We start from the raw sequence: 25,365 nt of genomic DNA on the forward strand, positions 1-25,365 counted from the left end.
ACCAGGGTTTCTTCCTCACAATCCCTCCCAATAAAGGCTGAAAGGGCAGTTCATTTTCTAGCTTCAACCAAAAGATTTATCTAAACTAGTGGTTCTCAATTCTAGTTTTCAATTCTGGCTATTCATTAGAATCACCTATAGTGTATTTTAGAAAAATGCAGACCCCCCCAACTCCTCCATCACAGAAATTGTGATGTAATTATTAAAAATGGATCACAGATATAAAAGTTTGGTTTGGGTTTTATAAAATTGCCAAGTGACTAAAATGAACAGCTAAACTGAGAACACTGATCTTTTCTAGATCAACATTAGTTCCTAAAGACTGCATCCTTCTCTTATGGAGTTATGATCCAAATCAGCATGTCAGATACAGAAGAAAGTTCTGCCATAAAGAGTCATAAGTTAACTTTCCACACAATTGACCACTGAAGCCTTTCATTAAAACTCCTACTGTAAGTAAAGCTTTATTGAAACACAGCCACTCACATTCATTTATGTAATTTTATGGCTGTTTACATGCCACAAGGACAGAAATGATCAGTTGTAACAAAGACCTTACAGTCCATAAAGCCTAAAATATTTAATATCAAGGCCTTTAAGAAAGTGTCTTCCACCCCAGATATGTGTATAAGGAATACATCAGAGAAATAATCTAAAACAGCCAATTCAGGCTGGATCCTAAAGGTTCTAGAGAAAGGCCTCAGAGGTTAATAAGAAAAAGCTCACTAAATGGGAAGCCACATCTCCTCTAGCCACAAGTTGTTCTGCTTTTACTTTTCAAACTTCATTGAAAGAAAGCTTTGAACACCACTGACTTGGAAAGTAAGAGATCTGAATAGACAAAAGCCAGGTAAAGTATACTCTGCTTTGCCTGGATAACTTTAACATTCTCCAAAATCAAACTGATTAACCACAGCTATTTAAGCTGAATATCTGATAAACAGCTATTTGGATACCATGTCCACCTACCAAGTTCTATACATCACATGCATTTATTTAGCTCTCTCATTAAAATTCTTTTATAAGTTACATTTTAATATTATATTTGGGAGTTTTGTAAGAATCAACAGAAGAAAAGGCCATGTAGAAACTATGTCTTGAATTTCTATATATTAGCAGCTAAAGGCATTCCTATTTTATTATGCAATATCTCTTAGAAAAAGTTACATAAAAATTTTTCTTAGTGCTTATAGTCTAGAAACATGTACATTTCTCATTATAAAATATACACTTTCATTTACACACTTATGTCAAATGATATAAAACACACTGTCATTATTCTTATGGAGAGCCAGGATTTATCAGTTGGTTAAATCTTCCCTCTTTCCAAACACTATACAACACTTCATACAGCTTTTATTTTCATGGTCTATTACATACAGTCATTTAATATAAGCTGCCTGAAATCCTTTTGGGAAATTGTCAATGTACAAAAAAAAAGTATATTAACATTATTAATCCTTTAGAAAAAATAGATTTTTCAATTTCATTTGAACACAGCACAAATGAAAAAGAAATAAAAAGGATTTATTTAAATTATAAATTAATAAAAATGAATTATAAATTAATAGGATGCAATTATTGGTCTCTTTTTTGACCTTAGATCAAAATCACCATCTAGTAACCCTTCCTAAAGGTGATCATTCAAATGTGGATTGATGTAAACCATGCAACTCCACAATCTGAACTTTATAAATCAGAGAAGCAAATGCTGCTCACATTCTTTCTGTTGCAAAAGGGCAGGAAGCAATGTTTTCCAGTTGCATGCCACAATTAATCTTATACACAGTAGATGGTATCTTTGCAAGACTTGAAATAAAACAATTCATTTTTTAAAACTCCAACATTAATATGAAAGTCACTAAGCATCAAGAAATTTTCTCCCTGCTTTGAATATTGCACCTTAATTTATTTACCTTTCTCTAAGTGGTTTATGCCACTTACTTTGCAGGGAATTTACAGATTTATAAGAGAGAGAAAAAGAAGCAGCACAAATGAGAACTAGAAAAGCACACAATAACTATAAAAACTGCTCATCCATCATCTCTACATTTTGATTCCAGAGACAGCAGTGAAAGGTGTTGTTTCCACACTACTCACTGAGCACACTTAAAAAGGTTTGTTCCATCACTTACACAACTGAAACTGATTGATTAGCTGCTAGAGAAAAATCAATACGAATATGCTAGAAAACACTAGCTTGTAAATTCATCTGGCCTCAACGAAGTCCTGGTCACTGTTGACATGTTTTTCTAGACATCTAAAATGCAACCGTGTCAAACCTCAGCCCCCAAACACTGCTATGCCTCAGAATTGTTAAAACCTCAATCTCAGCGAAGGTGAGGAACTAAGGGAGATGGTTTCCGCATTGTCTGTTAGAACAATGCGATGATACCCAGAAGTTACCTGGTAAATATTATACTCCTATGCAGAACTACCCACAAAAATGATAAGCACACTGAGAAGGTAAAAATAGTCAAAGAAAATCTCAAAGGGACAAGTTCAGGGAGAGAAAAAGAAAAAAAGCCAGGGAACCAATTAAATAGAAATTATACACACATGTGCGTGCGCACACACACACGTAAAAGGTAAACTAAAGTTTCTATTTCAAAATATAAATAATTTTGACTTGAATGCTTTCCACTCAAAAGTTAATGAGCTGTCCTTCTCATTGTTTGGCACCTGACTGTATAGTCAGCATATTTTTACTGCTTTGGGAATCCACTTTACACTCAGAATGATTCCATGAATCTCTTCTTGATGCTCCCTTGCCTTTGGGTTAGCCCTCAGTCTCTTCACTTTCATTAGGCTGCTAAAAAATACATTTTTATAATTATAAAATGTTTCATAAATACGCTATTCAAAAAGAAATTGTGATCTTATTGTATCATGACAAGAAACTGGGTTTTAATCCCCATTCCACAATTTGTTTATAGAGTTTTTACAAAATCAGTGTTTATTTCTACATATGTAGAAATTAAAATTTTTTATAAAAAGAAAGAAAGCAAATGTAATTTTCAGGATGAAAAATTTAATTTCCACTGCCTTTAAACACAGTGCTAAAATTTATTAGAAGCATATTTAAACATTTTATCATAACACAACCTTTCAAAGAGTAATATTTTTTATTCATTATTCTTTGTAGAACAGAGCATATCATATGGTATAATGCAGAATTTAAAAGGTTATGGCCCAAACAATATTCCTAACACCTGAGTTATTAAAAAGTGACATATGTAAAAATCACAAAACTAGGAAATAGGTTATTTCTTCTCTTATATTTACCTTCACAATTATTCTTCATAATTGTAAAGCTCCAACAGAAATTTTATAAGACCATTAAAATCCACTGTCCTTGCAGAAAAAAAAATAATAAACTAACCCAATGTCTTTAAAATGTAAGCTCTAGACTGTTATTTCCTATAATAGAAAGGAATTATGAGGTCATTCTTAGCATGAATTTGCTTTCCAAAAATTAAGAAAATGAAAGGTAATTGTCATACTAAATAGCTTCCACATATAGAGACATTTTACACAAAACATATTTTAAAAGCAAAAGAAAATATGTTGTTTTATTATAGTCATTAACATTTGCTACAGATGTTTCAATATTCTCACCCCAAAATGAGTTTCTCTTTTTGAATTCACTTGAAATCCTTTCAGTTTAAGTATCATGACTTCATAATAAGACACAGGCAATTACTTTACATAAGTGATCTCAAATTCTAAGAAACAACACTGTCATCGTAATAAGAAAGCCATAGACCCTGGCCAGTGACTCAGTGGATAGAGTGTTGGCCCTGTGTATGGACATCCTGGGTTCTATTCCCAGTCAGGGCACACAAAAGAAGTGACCATCTGCTTCTCTCCCCCTCCCCTTACCTCTTCCTCTACTTTCCCTCTTCCCATTTCTCAGTCAGTGGCTTGGCTTATCTGAGCGCAGGCCTCAGGCACTAAGGATAGCTTGGTTGTCGAGCATCAGCTCCAGACAGGGGTTGCCAGGTGGGTCCTGGTCAGGGCGCATTCAACAGTCTGTCTCACCATCTCCTCTCCTCTCACTTAAAAAAAGAGTGGGGAGAGGGGAAAGCCATTGCTCAGAGAGGTCAGGTACTTTGTTCAGATCATGTGGATAGTAAGCAGCAGACCACTGCTCCAAATTCAAACTCTCCTACAGAAAGGAGCATCAAATACTCGACAACGTACAATTTTCCTAAATACAATGACTTATCTAGAAAGTCATGACCTAAATATTTTATTAACAGTAGTACATATCAAGCAAGTGAGCTCACCAATCCAACAACCTGCATTCAGTTTCAACTCTAATTTATAGATAACAAGCCAATAGAAAAACTTCATATTGAAAACATTCCATGATTGGAAATAAAAAGACACATACGTATCTACAGATGATGATGATGATGATGAAAGTAATACTAAATAAACCTCTTCTAATACTTCCTCTATAAATATTCAGTAAGTCACTGAATACATATAGTGTTTGAACCACTCACCTTAACTAACCCAACTTTATGTCAATGTTAACTACCAATTAAAGTCTGATAGAAGAAACACACTTATCTCTGTTGCTCAGAAGGTATTTAGATAAATCAGAGAGCTAACTGTTGGATATATTTAGAATAATTCTATAATCATTTTCATAAAAACTACGTTTACTCCTTTTTTCCCCCTCAAGTCACATATGATATACCAGTGTGGCCATACTAAGCCATGATGCAGTCATATGAAAGTGCTAGTATAGGTTATTGATGAGAACAGACATGAGGGAGCCAAGAGAATACTTTCACTTCCTACACAGGGATTTAACAGTTTTATATTTTTCAAATAAATTTTTAGAGTAAAATGAGATTAAGTTATATGTAGTTGCAATTAGAAATGCATAAAGGAATGTGAGGGCGATCTGGCATGCGACATCTGTCACCCCATTGATCACCAGGGTTGATTCGGCTGATCTGGCTGGCTAGGCGGGTGTCCCCTTCCTTCCTCACCACTCCATGTGCGTCCCTCCCAAAGCTGCACCCTCAGTCGAAGAGGAGGACCTTCCCCGCTAGAGGACCGTTCTTCGGTCAAGGGTATACGAGTAGCTGCGTTCCCTGCTAGAACCTCCAAACAAGTCTCAAGAAATGCATAAACTTGAAAAAGTGCCTCAAGGACATTTATTTGTATGCCATCCAATTTGCATTGTTGAATGGATAGATCATATAGTTCTAATATCTCCATGAACCAGCAGATATATAAAAAAAAACAATAAACACCACGTAAGAATGGCAGAAAAGACATCATTTTTCAAATATATTAGGTTTCTGTGCAAAACTTATGCCCTTTCTGAAAAATTCTTAAAGTAGTTGTAGTAGAAAAGACAACTACCTAAACTTTTCCTTAAATAACTTCCTTAATCTAAAACACTAGCAAGAGTCAAAGTTTCCTTTCATCTTTTTATTTTTTTAAATTTTCCATTGATTGAGAGAGGGAGAGAGGAAGAGAGGGAAAGAGATCCAGCCAGGGTCTTTTTTAAAAATATATAATTTATTGATTGATTTTAAAGAGAGAGGAAGGGAGAGAAAGAGAGAGAGACAGAAACATCGATCCATTCCTGTAGGTGCCCTGACCAGAAATCAAATCAGCAACCTCTGCGAATTCAGGTGAGGCTCTACCCAACCAAGCTATCCGGCCAGAGCAATGGATTTCCTTTCATTTCTGACTTACTACAAGTTGAATAGAAACAGAAGAGGGTACTGAGCAAAGAATATAAAAATAGGAAAAAAAATATTGTGGGATGTTAATAAATCGACCAAGATTATTTTCTATTATAAAGAGCATTCCAAACTTATGTTGATAAAAGCTTTACATAGACTAAATAAATGTATTTGGAACTCATACTTGTTGAGATTTAGGGTGTGAAATACTGAAAGTAGCACTCAAAGTTACCTGTTAAAAGGAAAAGTATGTTGCCAATAACTATTAACCCACAAGATTATGAGACAACAGATTATCTCATTGTGGGTGTAAAAGCACACAGATAATATATACACATAGTATAAACAAAGACAAAAAAGAAAGTTTATGGTTTAAACAGTTATGTGTCAACCAACACAACTGTGACTCATGTAAAAGATAATTCTTGCTACCTGCTGAGAGATACTTAGACAATCACACTTTCCAGCAAGTAATGGTTTGGAAGTAGCTGGCCACCCACATAGTCACTCTCCTTCAGGCTCTCTATCAATAACCCTCCTTACTGGCCCAGTACTCCTGTGCATAAACCATATTTATTGGCTGATAGTAAAATCTACCTCCTTCTTTCAAAAACTCTGAGAAACCCTCATCAGCCCTATTTCCTAATGGTACAGAAATGACCAAAGAAAGAGGCAGAAATCTTGAAAAATATCACTGAGACCATAAGAATCTTAACACGTGTCAAAAGGTCATGAATTTCATTTTTATTTTTTTGTCTTTTCCATGGAAACAAAAGATAGGTGATAAAATTCAAATCATGTCACTTACCTTAGAGTCATTAAAATTTTAAAAAAATGAAAGCGTGGTTAGAGAACAGTAATGTAAATATTATAATCTGAATGAATGACTGACTCAATCAGATAAGCTGAAATATTTGTAAACTCTTCAGAAAGCTAAAGAAGCATATATGTAAAGTAAAAAAAAAATTAGAAGACTACTATAATTTATAAAGAACACTAAAATTGTACATAATTCTGGATACTCTTACCTTGAAAAGACTGCTTGGCTCTATCTACAAGTTCGTCAATAGGATAACTGGCCAAATTTCCTCGGGCATGTTTAGTTTTGCAGTAAGTACAAGCATTGAGACACCTGTTCAAATGACAGCAATAAAAAGCCTCAGATTTTGAAAATAGTGCATATTTAACATGAAAAAAAGGCCCCACCAAAGTGCTACTTTAGTAACATTTACAGTTTATATAAAAGATACAAAAAACTAGTATCTATTATACTTCATATTTATTTTATTTCTACCAGGCACTGAAATTTGCAATTATTTATGTTTCAGTCACTCAAGAATGACTGTACATATCATGTAATATTACCTTCAAATACACATATTCTGTGTGGTACAAAGTTTATAAAAAGCTTACAATGATTAATCCAAAGAAATTCAAGATACAAATTGCTTTAAAGACACTGTTCTTTCTCCGACTGTCACAAAACTAAAATTTTAGTATCTCCTATATATACCATATTATTCATAAATGAAAGTGCATATTCATTTAAATTTTAACTAACATGATAACAGTCAACACAGCATTTTCATAAAAAATACACCCTTACAAATTTTCAGATATTTTGTACTGTTTGAAATGAGAAAAAAATATGTAAACAGGACCTATGTTTAATTTTTCTCACTTTGAAATTTTAAAGCATTTGTAAAATCATCTTTTAAAACCTTGTTATTCATTATAGCAATTATGTCTAAAGACTATTGGGAAATAATTTTATTTTTTAGTATTTCATGGCTAATGTCATTCTACTTTTTTTTTAAAGGGAGAGAGACTGGAGGGAGCGGGGGTAGAGAGAGAGCAGCTCGTAGTTGCTTTCACTTTGATTGTTCATTGATTGCTTCTCATACATGCCTTGACCAGTGCCAAGCCAGTGTACCCTTGCGCCAGCCAGTGACCTTGGGCTTTCCATCCCTGCAACCAGTAGGCTCAAACTAGTAAGCTTGGGGATCGTGTGGATGATTCTCCCACTCAAGCCAGTAACCCCGCACTGATGAATCCCCACTCAGAGCCAGCGACTGCAGGGTTTCGAATTGGTGACCTCAGCATTACAGGTCAACTCTTTATCCACTGTGCCACCACAGGTCAGGTTCTACTTCTTTTTTAATTACTTAAATTTATCATCCTAGAGCGCCTGAATCACTGAAGAGATTTGTTTTGTTTTTCAATGTTGTTGACCCTTATTTTTGGCATAGACTTTTTTTATTATCAGTGTTACTTTTACTTTATAATAAAAAAATTATTTAAATAATATTTTTAAATTACAAGTGTAAAACCAACATTTATCAAAAGGATATATGTTCACTGGAGCATTATTACAATAGTCAAGATATGAAAGCAACCTAAGTGTCCGTGGATGTATGAATAGATTTAAAAAATGTGGCGTATAGGCCCTGGAGGGTTGGCTCAGTGGTAGAGTTTTGGGCCAGCATGTGGAAGTCCTGGGTTTGATTCCCAGTCAGGGCACACAGGAAAAGCACCCATCTGCTTCTCCATCCTTCCTCCCCCTTCTCTCTGTCTCTCTCTTACCCTCCCAAAGCCAAGGCTCCATTGGAGCAAAGTTGGCCGGGCACTAAGGATGGCTCTATGGCCTCTGCCTCAGGTTCTAGAATGGCTCTGGTTGAAACAGAGCAACGCCCCAGATGGGCAGAGCATCGCCCCCTGGTGGGCATGCCGGATGGATCCCGGACAGGCACATGCGGGAGTCTGTCTGACTGCCTTCCCACTTCTAACTCCAGAAAAATACCAAAAAAAAAGTGTCGCATGTATATACACAATAGAATATTATTCAGCCATAGAAAAGATAATCCTGCCATTTGTGACAATATGGATAGACCCTCAGGGCATGTTTAGTTAAGTCAGTCAGATAAATAAGGGTAAATACTGTATGTTCTCTCCTACAAGTGAAATACTATATTAAAGAAAATAGAACTCATAGAAATAGCGAACAAATTAGTGGTTGCCAAAGGGTGGGATCTGTGGGATGTTGATAGGAAAACAGGTAAAGGTGGCCTGAAGGTACAAACGTCCATGTACAGGAAAAATAAAGTCCATGGATGTAACATATAACATGGTACTAAGATCTTAAAAGGATCATAAAAGAAAAAAATTGTAACTATATGGGGTGACAGACATTAACTAAACTTATTGTGGTAAACACTGAACAGTATATACATACCTCAAATCATTATGTTGTATACTTTAACTTACGCAGCGTTATATGCCAACTGTATCTCTGTAAAACCAGAGGGTCAAATAAATAGCTTGCTCAAGGGCAGTAACTCAAACCTCAAGAGCTGAAATTTGTTTCTAGGCCTATCAAACTTCAAATTCCATGCTGTTTTCATACCAAACTTCCTCCCAGAATCTATGTGTATCAAATATCATAGCTACACACAAATGTAGATAAGGTATAATCATAAGATAAGTAATCATCTGATATGAGATATAAAGAAACATGACTTATATATTCAAAGATTTGGCCAATATACATCATCCTGTGTATGAAGCTATTGGTTTAAACAAGTATTCCTCTCTTCTATTCTATGGAAAGATAAGACTAGGTTTCTTGTCCATCCACTGGCCTAAGCCAGTTACTCCATCCTTGCTGTTTACAAGTTCTGTTTTCATCCTCCTACTGGCTCTTTGGCCAATGGAGAACTGCTTAAGTTAAGTGAACAATCTTAATAGAAGCTACTACTATTTCTGACAATAGCTGTATCTTAAAAATAACAGTTGTAAGGGACACCATCCTGGAAAGGAGGAAGGAAAACAAAAGGAGAATGGCAGAAAAACATGTATTTTAAACATTTATAACATAAATGAATAAACACTTAGAATAGAGTCTGCCCCTTCTAAATGATCAGTAAATGCTGGCCAATAACTCTTTAATGTGACTGTTCTTAACAATTCTGTAAGGAAAGAATTATACATTATCATGTTCCAGGTGTACCTAACTTTATGAAACAGATATGTTACTGATAGATTGGTTTAAAGGAACTAAGGAAAACAATCATATTTTCCCATTGGCTCACTTAATAAAACTGAAAATGTATCCCCCATGGAAAATCACTCATGAAAATGGACGAAAATAAAAGTTTAAATAAAACAAAGTGATACTTGGAAACATTTATAATAACATAAATAAGCCAGTAAGTATAAATATTACATTAAAATTCAAAGAATTCTTCAATAAACTGCTCCCTTAAGGTTAATTAGGATCGTTGATGTGATATGTTTTTGAAGTTCTAAACTCTTTATTATATGAGTTTACTCTTACTTGTAAGTTACCAAAATATTTTATATTAGTTCAATAAAGTGAAAATTTCTACACTGAAGTTTTTCAAGCATGTTATAACAGGAATAAACAAGCATTAAATCTGCCTTGCTTTTTACATTTAAAAAGAAAAAAGATTTGTTATATCCCCAATTATACGCATTACAAAATCAGAAAAGAATAAGGTTTTTGATGCTATTTGATTTAAAACAATTTTCTTAATCATTAAAAATTATGATGACCAATCATTTCAACATGACAAGCCTTCAATGAAATAAAGGGATTCATCATAGAAACCATCATAGAGAGAGTCAGTTATCTGTAAACAATTAAATAATTGTCTAAGAGGAATACCGAGCCAGTTTCTTCAACTGTCAGAAAACAAAAGATCTTTGAAGGTAGACAGTTAAAGACAAAACCAAAAACAGGATGGCCATTGAACTATAAGGAAGATGCAAAATCCGAAACAGACCTAAAACATTGTGATAGAAGAATAAAGCTAGTTCACCACACTAATCTTTGCACTGGTTGCTATACGGCCACAGGCAAAGAAATAACTAAAAACCTCAAAAGCAGAGGCAGATTAGGCAATTAATTAAAAAGCTTAACTGAAATCTTAAAAAGCATCTGTGATAGAATAATTTTAAATTACAAAAACTAAACAAAGTAACAATGAATTTTCACAAATTAGAATTATTTCAAAGGATTTAAATGCATAATATATGTAAATGTAATTATTGAACTACATAAAACAAATAAAAACTAAAAGTTTTAATATATTCATGTTTTTTTTCTTTTAAAGATCATCTTTAAGCCCTGGCCGGTTGGCTCAGCGGTAGAGCGTCGGCCTGGCGTGCGGGGGACCCGGGTTGGATTCCCGGCCAGGGCACACAGGAGAAGCACCCATTTGCTTCTCCACCCCTCCACCGCGCTTTCCCTCTCTGTCTCTCTCTTCCCCTCCCGCAGCCAAGGCTCCATTGGAGCAAAGATGGCCCGGGCGCTGGGGATGGCTCTGTGGCCTCTGCCCCAGGCGCTAGAGTGGCTCTGGTCGCAACATGGCGACGCCCAGGATGGGCAGAGCATCGCCCCCTGGTGGGCAGAGCGTCGCCCCTGGTGGGCGTGCCGGGTGGATCCCGGTCGGGCCCATGCAGGAGTCTGTCTGACTGTCTCTCCCTGTTTCCAGCTTCAGAAAAATGAAGGAAAAAAAAAAAAAAAAAAAAAAAAAAAAGATCATCTTTATATATCACAAGTTCTAGAATAATTTAAAAATCAGAGTTACACTTATAAAAACTCACCCATACAGACGTTTTATTTTTTTTATGGTGAATTCTACCAAGCATATAGAGAAAAACAAATACTGAACATTCTCAAACTTTTACAGAAACTTGAAGCAGAAACTTCCATTCCTATCTCATTCTATGAAGGGAGAATTACCTTAATACTAAAGCCAGATACAGAATAGAAAAATACAGACCAATATCTCTACTGAACACTGATATAAAAATCCTTAACAAAAACTAGCAAATTGACCACTGTATCACAGTGAATACAGCATCGACCCTGAACACAGAGGTTACTGGTATTTGAAACCTGGAGGTCATCAGCTCTGAGCTAAGGCTCGTCAGCTTAAGTGGAGGGAATCACCCACGGCACCCCAAAGGTTGCCAGCTTGAGCCCAAAGGTTGCTGGTGTGAAAATCCCAAGGTCATTGGCTTCAGCAAGGAAACACTGGCTGGGCTTGAGCCCGAGAACCAATTCCCAGTTAAGGCACATACGAGAAGTAATCAATGCACCACTAAAGTCAAAGTAACTAGAGGTTGACGCTTTTCATTCTTTTTCCTCCTCCCTCTCTCTCTACATTCCCTCTGTCTCTCTTTCTCTCAAAAGAAACAAAAAGAAAAATACATGCAAACAGAGTGCAGCAAGATAATAAAAGAATTATACATCATTATTAAATGAGATGTACTCTTAGAATGCAAGGATGGTTGGTTCAAAATATAAAAATCGATCAATGTAATATGCCATTCAGTACAATGAAGGGAAAAAACACATAGCATTATCAATGCAGAAAAAGCATTTGACAAAATTGAACAGCCTTTAAGTATAAAGAAAATCAAACTAGAAATAGAAAAACTATTTCTTAACCTAATAAGAACCATATATAAAAAAGCCACAGTGAACTCAATGATAAATGACTAAAGGCTTTTCCTCTGAGATTAGGAACAAGGCCAAGATGCCCACTTTCACCATGTCCATTCAACACAGTACTGGAAGTTCTAGCCTGGATAATTAGGCAACCAAAAGAAATAAAAAGTATTTAAATTAAAAGGAAGTAAAATTATTTCCGTTTGCCTATGATATGATCTTATATGTAGAAAATCCATGTTTAGAAAAAAACCTGTTAAAACTAATAAGCGAATTCAGCAAAGTAACAAGACACAAAAATAACTTACATGTGTTCATGAATAAAAAAGCCTGAAAAAGAAATTATATAAAAACTAAAAAAGAAACAACAAAAAAACACAACTCCATTTATAATAGCATTAAAAACTATACTTGTAGAATTCAACTTAATCAGAGATAAAAGATTTATACAATAAAAATTACAGAGCATTGCTCAAATTGCAGAAGAGATAAATAGAAATATATTCCATAGTTAATGATTAAAAGGCTTAATATTATTAAAAATGTCAATATTTCCAAAAGCAATCCAACTTCAATGTGACACCCATCAAAATTACAATGTTTCTTTTTTTTTTTAATTTTAATGAGGTGACATTGATAAATCAGGGTACATATGTTCAGAAAAAACAACTCTAGGTTATTTTGACATCTGATTATGCTACATTCCAATCACCCAAAGTCCAACGGTCTTCCGTCACCTTCTAACTGGTTTTCTTTGTGCCCCTCCACTCCCCCAACCCCCTCCCTTTCCCCCCCCTGTAACCCCCACACTCTTGTCCATGTCTCTGAGTCTCATTTTTAGGTCCCACCTATGTATGGAATCATATAGTTTTTAGATTTTTCTGATTTACTTATTTTGCTCAGTATAATATTATCAAGGTCCATCTATGTTGTTGTAAATGATCCGATGTCATCATTTCTTATGGCTGAGTAGTATTCCATAGTATTATATATATGTACCAAAGCTTTTTAATCTACTTGTCCACTGACGGACACTTGGGCTGTTTCCAGATCTTCGCTATTGTGAACAATGCTGCCATAAATATGGGGGTGCATTTCGTCTTTTCAAACAGTGTTATGGTGTTCTTGGGGTATATTCCTAACAGTGGGATAGCTGGGTCAAAAGGCACTTCAATTTTTAATTTCTTGAGCAATCTCCATACTGTTTTCCACAGTGGCTGCACCAGTCTGTATTCCCACCAGCAGTGCAGGAGGGTTCCATTTTCTCCACATCCTAGCGAGCACTTACTCTGTGTTGTTTTGTTGATGAGCGCCATTCTGATTGGTGTGAAGTGATATCTCATTGTGGTTTTAATTTGCATTTCTCTAAGGATTAGTGAGGTTGAGCATTTTTTCATATGCCTATTGGCCATCTGTATGTCCTCTTTGGAGAAGTGTCTTTTCATTTCTTTTGCCCATTTTTTGATTGGATTGTCTTCCTGGTATTAAGTTTTACAAGTTCTTTATAAATTTTGGTTATTAATCCCCTATTGGATGCATTGTCAAATATATTCTCCCATTGTGTAGCTTGTCTTTTTATTCTGTTCTTATTGTCTTTAGCTGTGCAGAAGCCTTTTAGTTTATCCTGTCTTTTATTTTACTTGCCTGTGGAGACAAATCAGCAAATATATTGCTGTGAAAGATGTCAAGAGAGCTTACTGCCTATGTTTTCTTCTAAGATGCTTATGGTTTTACAGCTTATATTTAAGTCTTTTATCAATTTTGAGTTTATTTTTGTGAGTGGTGTAAGTTGGTGGTCTAGTTTCATTTTTTTGCAGGTAGCTGTCCAATTTTCCCAACACCATTTGTTGAAGAGGCTGTCTTTACTCCGAAGTATGCTCTTACCTCCTTTGTCAAATATCAGTTGTCCATAAAGGTGTGGGTTTATTTCTGGGTTCTCAGTTCTGTTCCATTGATCTGTATGACTGTTCTTATGCCAGTACCAGGCTGTTTTGAGTACAATGGCCTTATAACTTGATATCCGGAAGTGTGATACCTCCCACTTTATTCTTCTTTTTCAAGATTGCTGAGGCTATTCGCGTTCTCTTTTGGTTCCATATAAATTTTTGGAATATGTATTCTATATCTTTGAAGTAAGTCATTGGTATTTTAATTGCTATTGCATTGAATTTATAAATTGCTTTGGGTAATCCAGACATTTTAATGATGTTTATTCTTCCTAACCATGAGCACGGTATATGCTTCCACTTGTTTGTATCTTCCCTGATTTCTTTTATCAATGTTTTATAATTTTCCGAGTATAAGTCTTTAATCTCCCTGGTTAAATGTATTCCTAGGCACTTTATTTTTTTGGTTGCAATGGTAAAGGGGATTGATTCCTTAATTTCTGACAGTTCATTGTTAGTGTGTAAAAATGCCTCTGATTTCTGAGTATTAATTTTATATCCTGCCACCTTGCTGAATTCATTTATCAGGTCTAGTAGTTTTTTGACTGAGACTTCAGGGTTTTCTATATGCGATATCATATCATCTGCAAATAATGATAGTTTTACTTCTTATTTTCCATTGTGGATGCTTTTTATTTCTTTTTCTTATCTGATTGCTGTGGCTAGGACTTCCAGAACTATGTTGACTAAGAGTGGTGAAAGGGGGCACCCCTGCCTTGTTCCTGATCTTAAGGGGATTGCTTTTAATTTTTGCCTGTTGAGTATGATGTTGGCTGTGGGTTTCTCATAGATGGCTTTTATCATGTGGAGGTATGTTCCCTGTATTCTCACTTTGCTGAGAGTTTTGATCATGAATGGGTGCTGGATTTTATCAAATGCTTTTTCTGTATCTATTGAAATTATCATGTGGTTTTTCTCCTTTCTTTTGTTTATGTGATGAATCACATTGATTGATTTGCAAATACTGTACCAGCCTTGCCTACCAAGAATAAATCCCACTTGATCATGGTGTATGATTTCTTTCATATATTGCTGGATGCGGTTTGATAATATTTTGTTGAGGATTTTTGTATCTAAATTCATCAGGGATATTGGCCGATAATTTTATTTCTTTCTGTTGTCTTTCCTGATTTTGGAATCAGAATTATGCTCACCTCATAAAAGAAGCTTGGCAGTCTTCCTTCCTCTTGAATTTTTTGAAATAGCTTGAGAAGGATAGGAGTTAGTTCTTCTTTGAATATTTGGTAGAATTCATTTGTGAAGCCATCAGGCCCAGCACTTTTCTTTTTTGGGAGTTTTTTGATAACCGTTTCAATCTCATTTGTCGTAATTGGTCTATTTAGGTTTTCTGCTTCTTCCAGATTAATTTTTGGAAGGTTATATGTTTCAAGGAATTTATCCATTTCATCTAGGTTGTCTAGTTTTTTGGTGTACAATTCTTCATAGTATTTTCTTACAATATTTTGTATTTCTGTTGTCAGTTGTTATTTCTCCACTCTCGTTTCTAATTTTACTTATTTGAATCCTCTTTTTCTTGGTGAATCTGGTTAAAGGTTCATCGATCTTGTTTATCTTTTCAAGGAATCAGCTCCTGGTTTCATTGATCCTCTGTATTGTTTCTTTAGCCTCTATGTCATTTATTTCTGCTCTGATCTTTATTATTTCCTTCCTTATACTAGCTCTGGGCTTTACTTGCTGTTCTTTTTCTAGTTCTTTTAGATGTAGGGTCAAGTTGTTTGAGCTTTTTCTGGCTTCTTGAGGTATGCCTATCATGCTATGAACTTCCCTCTCAGGATTGCTTTTGCTGTGTCCCATAAATTTTTAGTTGATGTATGCTCATTATCATTCATTTCTAGGAATTTTTTTATTTCTTCTTTGATCTCATTGTTTACCCATTCGTTATTTAATAACATGCTATCTAGTTTCCAAGTGTTTGAGTATATTTCAGTTTTTCTGTTGTGGTTGATTTCTAGTTTAATGCCAATGTGATCAAAGACAGTGCTCGATATGATTTCAATCTTCTTAAATTTGTTGAGACTGCTTTTGTGCCCTAACATGTGGTCTATTCTAGAGTATGTACCATGAGCACTTGAAAAGAATGTATATTCTGCTGTATTAGGGTGAAAGGTTCTAAAAATATCTATTAAATCGAGTTGATCTAGTATGTCCTTTAAGTCTGCTGTTTCTTTGTTAATTTTCTTTCTTGAGGATTTATCTAGTAATGTTAGTGGAATATTGAAATCCCCTACTATTATAATATTGCTATTGATTTTGCCCTTTAAATACATCAAAGTCTGCTTTATATATTTAGGTGCTCCTATATTAGGTGCATAGATATTTATAATGGTTATATCTTCCTGTTGGATTGCTCCCTTTATCATTAGATAGTGACCTTCTTTATCTCTAACTATAGTCTTTGTTTTAAATTCTATTTTGTTTGATATAAATATTGCTACCCCAGCATTTTTTTCATTTCCATTTGCGTAAAATATTTTTTTTCCATCCTTTTATCTTCAGTCTATGTGAATCTTTTGTCTTAAGGTGTGTCTCTTCTAGACAGCATATGTATGGGTCCTGTTTTCTTATCCACGCAGCTACCCTATGTCTTTTGATCGGATCATTTAATCCATTTACATTTATGGCTATTATTGATATGTAATTGTTTATTGTCATTTTATTCTTTAAAGCTGTATTCCTCTTTAGCTATATTCTTTTTCTCCTTTGATCTGTTTACAAAAGGTCCCTTAGCATTTCTTGCAGCCTTGGTTTGGTTGTAGTGAATTCCTTGAGTTTTTTTTTGTTTGTTTGTTTTTTGTCTGGAAAGCTTTTTATTTCTCCTTTAATTTAATTTTATTTTATTGTATTTTTTCTGAAGCTGGAAACGGGGAGAGACAGTCAGACAGACTCCCGCATGTGCCCGACCGGGATCCACCCGGCACGCCCACCAGGGGCGACACTCTGCCCCTCCAGGGTGTCGCTCTGCTGCGACCAGAGCCACTCTAGCGCCTGGGGCAGAGGCCAAGGAGCCATCCCCAGCGCCCAGGCCATCTTTGCTCCAATGGAGCCTTGGCTGCGGGAGGGGAAGAGAGAGACAGAGAGGAAGGAGGGGGTGGGGTGGAGAAGCAAATGGGCGCTTCTCCTATGTGCCCTGGCCGGGAATCGAACCCGGGTCCCCCGCATGCCAGGCCAACGCTCTACCGCTGAGCCAACCGGCCAGGGCCTCTCCTTTAATTTTAAATAATAGCCTTGCTGGATAAAGTAGTCTTGGTTGTAGGCTCTTGTTCTGCATTACTTTGAATATTTCTTGCTTTACCTTGTGGCTTCAAGTGTTTCTGTTGAGAAGTCAGAAGTCATCCTTCTGGGGGCTCCTTTGTAGGTGATAGCCTTTTTCTTTCTCTAGCAGCTTTTAATATTTTCTCTTTATCACTTAGCTTTGGTATTTTAATTATGATTTGTCTTGGTGTTGATTTCTTTGGGTTTCTCTTTAATGGAGTTCTCTGTGCTTCTTGAACATGTGAGATGTTTTCTGCCTTAATTGAGGGAAGGCTTCAGCTATGAAATGCTTGAACAAACTCTCTATCCATTGTTTTTTCTCTTCTTCTTCAGGAACCCTTATGATGTGGATGTTATTTCTCTTCATGTTGTCACAGAGCTCTCTTAGAGTTTCCTCAAGACTTTTTGAGTAAACTCTAAAAGAGTTTTCTGCTCTGCTTCCGTTCCTTTATTTATCTTTTCCTCTAACTCACTGATTCGATTCTCAGTTTCATCCATCCTGCTTTTAATTCCTTCCATTGTGCTCATTTCTGATATTGTATTTCTCATTTCTGACTGATTCTTTTTTATTATTTCAATGTCCTTTATATTTGCTATCTTTTTATTTAGGTGTTTGTAATGGCAATCTATTGTTGTTCTAATATTTTTAAGCATCCTAACAATCATTATTTTAAACTCTGCATCTAGTAATTTGATTATATCTGATTCATTAAGGTCCTTTTCTGGGGATTTCTCTTGATTCATTTGTGTTGCATTTCTCTGCCTTCTCATTTTCTGTGGGTAAAAGTAGGTTTTGGCCCCTGGAGTCCCCTGGGTGTGGCCTCTGTTCCCTAGATATGGTCTGTCTGCAGGCCTGCCACCCTCTCTGCTGTTGCTGCCTAGGGCATTCAGGTATGGGCGTTGCCAGTGCCTGCCCACTGGGGCTGTTGCTGTGGTTTCTGCCTCTCCTTCACGGGAGTGGCTGTGATCACGTGCTCGGGTGTACAAGCCTTGGTGGCCTTGGCCTTTGCCCCACCCCTGTAGGTGGCATTATGTTTGGCCCTGAGGGCAGAGGGTAAGCACCTTTGCTCAGCTGTGGGTCTCCGCCTGTTTCCGAGCTTTAGCCCGTCCTTGCAGGAGGAGCCCGCTTGTGAGACGGCTGCAAGCCTTGGCTCCACAGCCTGGGCAGGACTGCATGCCCAGGCTCAGTAGCGGGACTTTGCCTCTTCTAGGTTTTTGGCTCCACCCCCACAGGAGGAGCCGGCTCCCAAGTCAGCCCACAAGCCTAGGTTCCGCGAGCAGGGTGATGGTGCGCCCCTGCGCCCTTGCTCAAGGGCTGGTCTCCACCCTTTCCAGGGTTCTCACCCTTCTCCTGCAGGCTGGATTGCAGGCTGCCCACAGCTGGGTTTGACCACTTTTGCATGCCCCCTCCTCCCCAGCCGGGCAAAACTGAGCTCACACCTGGGCCCAGTGGTGGCCAGCCAACTTCCGCCCTTGCGAACAGAACCGCGCTTCCACGTTCCACCACCACCCGCCCTCGGACAAGCCCTCAGCCATGTGGGTGTGGGCGCTGCAGCTCAGCCCCTAATACTCACTACTGTAGTCCTGAGAGCTCCCTCATTCTAAGCGACTCTGCTCTGATTGCTGCAGGAGAGCTTGTTTGGCTGGTGTCCTGCTTCCCTTTGCTGGTATTGCTGTTTCCAGGGGAAATATTCACTTCAGATTTGGGGGGGAACTCATCCCAGGGGTTAGGGTGTCTGTCTCCCAAAAGATTTCTCCCTGTGCCTCCTAGATTACACTTTCTTCCTGCTACTCTGGTACTGTCCTCTCACCCCATCACCCGGAGCCCCGGGTGAGTGGTTGTGAGAGAGGTGTTCTTCTATGTCCCTTTAAGAACAATCCTAGGTCTGAGAAATTAGTCTCTTTCTCACAAACAGTATCCTGTCTTGTTTCCAGCTAAATACTGTCCATATACCTCTTCTAGGATCTGTGGCTACAGGCTGGGAGTTTGTTCCTGGGACTCAGGAGCCTCCACTCTCTGCTAAACTCACTTCCCGCCTCGTGAGTCTCTCCTGGCTGCCGTTGGCTCGGGGGAGCTGGGCAGCCCTCTCCGCATTTCCACTTTTCCTTCCAGTCTTGGTGTGGCTTCTTCAGTGTTCCTTGGTTGAAGAGTCCTCTTAGGTTAGTCCGAAGTTGGTTTTTCCAGATGATAGTTCTTAAAATAAGTTTGTAATTCACTTTGGTTCTGGGAGGTGGATGTTGGTATGTCCGCCTACTCCAGCGCCATCTTGTCTTCCCCCCAATATGTTTCTTACAGAAATAGAAAAGCACATCCTAAAATTGATATGAAGTCTGAAGGGATTCAAATAACCAAAACAATATTGGGGGTGGGGGAAACTCTCAAGGACTCATATTTCCTAATTTCAAAGTTTTCTACAAAGCTACCTTAATAAAAAAAACTGTGTGGTAATGGCCTAAATAGACATATAAGTCAATGGAATAAAATGGAGAACCCTAAAACATATGTGGTGAAATGATTTTGACAAGGGTGCCACAATCATTCAACAAGATAAGGAGAGTCATTAATAAAAAGTGCTGGAAAACTGTATATTCGCATGCAAAAGAATAAAATGTGGCCTTTATCTAACACCATACATAAAAAGTAACTCAAAATAAATCAAGACTCTATATGTAAGATCTGAATAAAACAGGACAAACTTTTCATGACCCTGGACTTGGTAATAATTTATTGGATATTACACCAAATGCTAAGAAAACAAAAAAAGCAAATAAACTGGACCTCAGAAAAGATTTTTAGTTTTTTTTACATCAAAAGGCATTATCAAATACAGTAAAAAGGCAACCCACAGAATCAGATAATATATGCAAATCATGTATCTGATAAGGGGTGATATCAAGAATATACAGAGACTGCAAAACTCACCAACAAACAAACCAACAACCAGACTCAAATTGGGTAAAAGACTTGAATAAGACATCTCTCCAAAGAAGATATATGAATAGTTAATAGGCATGTAAAAACATATTCAACAGCATTATTAAATTAAGGAAATACAAATCAAGACTACAACCAGATACTACCTCATACCTAGTTGGATGGTGACTATTAAAAAAAAAAAGAAAACAGCAAGTATTGGTGAATATGTGCACTGCTGGTGGGTATATAAAATGGTATATAACAACTGCAGAAAATAGTATGGTGCTTCCTCAAATAATTGAAAGTAGAACAGCAACATGACCCATCAATCCCACTTCTAGATATATAAACAAAAGAATTGAAAGTGGTGTCTTGAAGAGATTGTACATTCCTATTCACAGTAACAGTAGCATTATAGAAACTATCTAAAATGTGGAATCAATCCCAGTCTCTATCAATAAATGAACAGATAAGCAAAATCAGTGGAATATCATTCAGCCTTTAAAATGAAGAAAATTCTGTAACATGCTACAAAATGATGGAACTTTGAGGACAATAAGCTAAGTGAAATATGCCAGTTAGGAAAAGACAAATACTGCATAACCCCACTTCTACGAGGTATTTGTAGTAGTTCAATTCAGAGACAGAAAGTAGAATGATGGCTACCATGGGTTTGGGGGAGTAGTAAATGAAAAGTTATTGTTTAGTGGGTAGTTTCAGTTTTACAAGATAAAAAGACTTACGGGAATTAATGTTGGTAATGGTTGCCTAACAATGTTAATGTACTCTATTTAATACCACTGAACTGTATACTTACAAATGGTTAAAATGTCAACTTTTTTATGTTCATCTTACCAAAAATTTTAAAAGTATAAGAATATGCAATTATTTGCATGGTTAATATTCCTAGTAGATTACAGTTTATTTGAAAAATAGGTATATATCTTACTATCTGCTATAACATCTAACACAGTGCCTTGTATACTGTTAGAACAGGGGTCGGGAATCTGTGGCTCGTGACCCAGATGTGGCTCTTTTGATGGCTGCATCTGGCTCGCAGACAAATCTTTAATAAAAAAAAATAATGTCAACAATATAAAACATTCTCATGTATTACAATCCATTCATTTCCTACCGCTCATGTTCATGGTTGTGGGTGGCTGAAGCCAATCACAGCTGTCCTCCGGGACAACACCAAATTTTTATTGGATAATGTGTAACGTACATGGGTCGTTGTATGGCTCTCACGGAATTACATTTTAAAATATGTGGCATTCATGGCTCTCTCAGCCAAAAAGGTTCCCGACCCCTGTATTAGAATATCAATAAATAGTCAAAGATCTTTCATAATGGACCAGACCAGATGTCAAGCCAATACTTGGTTACAGAGCCAGGAGCAGTGCTAAGCAGAAAGATGGGCTGGCAATTACAATTGTAACTGCTTAGGGAAAAGTCCAGTAAGACACAACAAGACAGAGAAAAAGTAATAAGGAATGACAAAGGCACAGGGTGATAATATGAATTTGCCAGGCAAGAGTACCAACTCTTGTCTTCAAGGTCAGGCAGCTGAGTACAGGACACTAAAGCTAGGAAACTAAAACTATTAAGCCAGGGACTCCAAATAGGATATAAAAAATACACTGTGTACATCATGCCAAATAGACTATCCATCAAGAATATCCATTTTCAATATAACTATGTACATATCCCATCAGTAGTTCCCAGACTCTGAGATGTCAAAGAGCAATAAATTTAAAATGCACATACTTAAAACTGACCACTAAATAGAATGCCAACTTTTCATTTTTAAAAAAGTTAAACTATCCTGTACTGTCATTATTTTTTTTAAATGCTTATTTTAACACATACACAAAAGCATCATTATGAAAGACCACACATGTAGAAAACTCACTCTGTATTTCCTATATTTCTCATTTCACCAGAGAACAGCAAAAATCCATCAAATTCTACATAAATTACTGCTGCAGATGATTCCATAACATCTACCCATTTCCTAATATTTCTATATTTCTATAATCTGTAGAATTGAAGATGTACAGGTAAAAATAGAAAGAAAATAGCTTTGACTGAATATTAGCCTAAATCAGGTAACATGCCAATTGATATGGACATAGACAAAATATAATTAATAAGTAATAATAATTACAGTTGGGTTTTCAAAATGTACTATTTATAGCTAGTGGTTTACTGCTTGGGAGACAAAGTCCCACAGCAACAGCAACAATAACAACTCTTTCTGAATGTGTTTACCAAACCAGCATGGTGAAAGATGCTGAAACTGTCAGCCATAAAACACATACTTTTCTAAAAATATTCTTCTATTTCATCTACATTGTTATTTTTAGTTTTATAAAACAATGAAAGTGGTACAAAAAATGAAGGCTAACCTATTATTTCAAAGACTGCAGTGGAGATAGCGGCATACAATCACCAAATAATAGTTGCTAGTAATACAAAAACACTTGATTGGCCATTGGAGCTGGAGACCCCAGACAAAGTGACTTTGTGCTACAGATTCAAATTAACTCATAAATATCCACGCTGAAAAAGAAACAGGACCTCTGAAGGCAACTATCTATTTCCTACTGTGGTATAAACCATATGTATGCAAATATACATAATTTAATCTTTTAAAATATAATTCTGCCATGTAAAACATATTGTCAATACACACTGCAAGGTTTGAAACACAGTAATATCCTTTAAAAAACAACATAACCAAGTAGATATATACTTTCATCCATACACACACACAGTTTCCCTACTACTCCTAAAGGTTCTCTATGTTCTGGAATTTGCCTTTTTGTTTGTTTTCGGATACCAATACCTGACTCCTTCACCAAAATTACTGAATCAGGACCTGTAAGAATGTAACCAAGGCATATTATATGCCTGAACTGAAGCAACATTTATATAATGGTAATATTAGAAATAACATTTACGTACTTCCTGTGCCTTCACAGTTAACACTTAGATCTGTTATTAACCTAAAGGTTTGACTAACCACATGCTAAATATACCAACCAATAAAACCTGACTCTAGTTTAAAAGTAAAAGAGTGTTAGTGAGAAGAACTATTGTTTTTGTTTGCTTGGTGATTGTGGAGGCTGCCGTCTCCTGGGGTAAAATCACACAGGAAACACTGGCTGAAGCTAATTCTGTAACATATAACAGGTACCATATTTTGGTGCCAGGGATAAAAGGTATTGTTCAAACACTGGTCAAACATCCTGGGAAAAGAAAAAAAATCTTTTATTTCAATTATGTCAAAACTATAGTAGAAAGCTAAATTCAGATAATTTTCTAACCTCTGTGGGAAAATAAATCATTTGAGTAGAATGATGATATAGTTACAAATGGAGAGAGAGGAGGTGTTTTAAATTAGAATGAAATAGTGAGTGGTGCCTAAGCATGTATGCAATTACCCACTATTTTAATTTCAACAACAAAGTCTCCAAATTTGAGAGCTATAATTCTAATGAACATTATAATCTAAATAAAATATAACCCTGCCTTTACCTTTAGAAGCATAATACATAAAGCAGGGTCAAGACAAAATACTGTTTATCAGAGATAAAATGAGCTAGCAGGTCCTCAATGCACAGTCACTGACTGCTGAACCCTCTTTAGAGAAAGACTTTCTCTACTCAGGATCAGGTGCACAATGACTTAGTCAGTGTCTCTTCTCCCTCATACACTTTACACCTTATTTACTTGACTGATTGTAAGAATCCCTATTGATGCAGTAACAGCTCTTTATTGGGACAGGGGTTGGGGGAATGATAAAAGCAGCTAGCCCCATTAAATACAGGATTCAATCCTTTATAAAGAACTATGCTATTTCCAGAAAGGTTAGGATGGAAAAGGTAAAAGTTTGTCACAGATGGAGAATATATGTCAGTTTAAGAATTAAAACAGGAACACTAAAATATTATGTTTTAGAGATGAGCAAAATACCATTTCAGAAGAACTCCTCAAAAGGTGGTGATATTTGTGGGGTATACCTTGAAGGAACCACACCCTTTGATGAAGGCAAAAGTGAATTTTAAGAAATCTCTGGGCTAGACAAACAGGCATATATCAAGGTATGAAAAGTTTCTTATGTTTAAAAGAATCAACTGATGAAAGTTTATCAATCTTTCAAATGAGAAATGGCCAAGTGCCTGAGTGCCCCAGTTCCCGAGAAGCACAAAACAGATGACAGGAAGTAATCTTATTAGAGTTTCCCAGGTTAGATTCTTTTTCAACACTTAAATGTTTTTTTATTGTTTCTCAACAGATCCTATTGAAAAATTCTTTCCTATATTTTCAAACATCTCCTGTCCTATTTGAATTCTTTTTTCTAGATTAAATAGACAATTGTTTCATTTTAAAATTTATCAAGATAAAAGCATTCCAACTTGGCTTAATAATTCCATTTCTCGGGACTCTTCTAGATTGCTGATGACAGTTATAGCTTTAACAAAGATAAATCTGCTTATGTGTGTTAAAAAGCCTCACAATGTTTTCTCCAGTAATATTATTTCCAATCTAATAAACATTTTATTTTTAAAATGTTCAATTTGTATCCAATGTATGAAGAACAATCTTCCCAAGTCCAGATTTTTAAAAACAAAACACTCTCCCTGGCATAAGAATAAATGGTAAGCTAATAGTTACACAATAGTTACTGTGTGCAAGGCACTATTTTAAGCACTTTTCATATATTAAGTCATTTTTAATTCTTACAGCAACCTCATAAATTCTGTGCTTTTATTGTCCATCATTAACAGTTAAAGAAACTAAAAAAGAATGAGTCTAAGTTAACTTATCGAAGGTTAATAAGTGGTGAGGCTGGGATTTGAAACTAGGAAGCTCTATGCCATACTACTTCAATATAAAATAATCAAAATTTGCTAGATTAATACACAATTCCATTGATGTCCTGATATCCATGACCAAATACCTTTTCCTAAGACATCTAAATTTCACCATTACAAAAGAAATATACCATTAAGAGTAACTAAAACATACAGAACA

General features: G+C 36.2%; 1 protein-coding gene across 7 annotated transcripts in view; it reads right to left on the reverse strand.

Annotated features, from left to right (window-relative positions):
- The window catches only part of CDKAL1 (CDK5 regulatory subunit associated protein 1 like 1), a 1,056,598-nt gene that overhangs the window by 642,667 nt on the left and 388,566 nt on the right, over nt 1–25,365 (reverse strand). For all 7 annotated transcript variants that reach the window (XM_066268295.1, XM_066268291.1, XM_066268292.1 and 4 more), the window contains one exon: nt 6,743–6,846. In XM_066268295.1, the coding sequence (XP_066124392.1) occupies nt 6,743–6,846 (104 nt within the window). The remainder of the gene's footprint in view (nt 1–6,742; nt 6,847–25,365) is intronic.

Source organism: Saccopteryx bilineata, chromosome 3 (assembly GCF_036850765.1).
Source record: "Saccopteryx bilineata isolate mSacBil1 chromosome 3, mSacBil1_pri_phased_curated, whole genome shotgun sequence".
NCBI classification, from domain to species: domain Eukaryota; kingdom Metazoa; phylum Chordata; class Mammalia; order Chiroptera; family Emballonuridae; genus Saccopteryx; species Saccopteryx bilineata.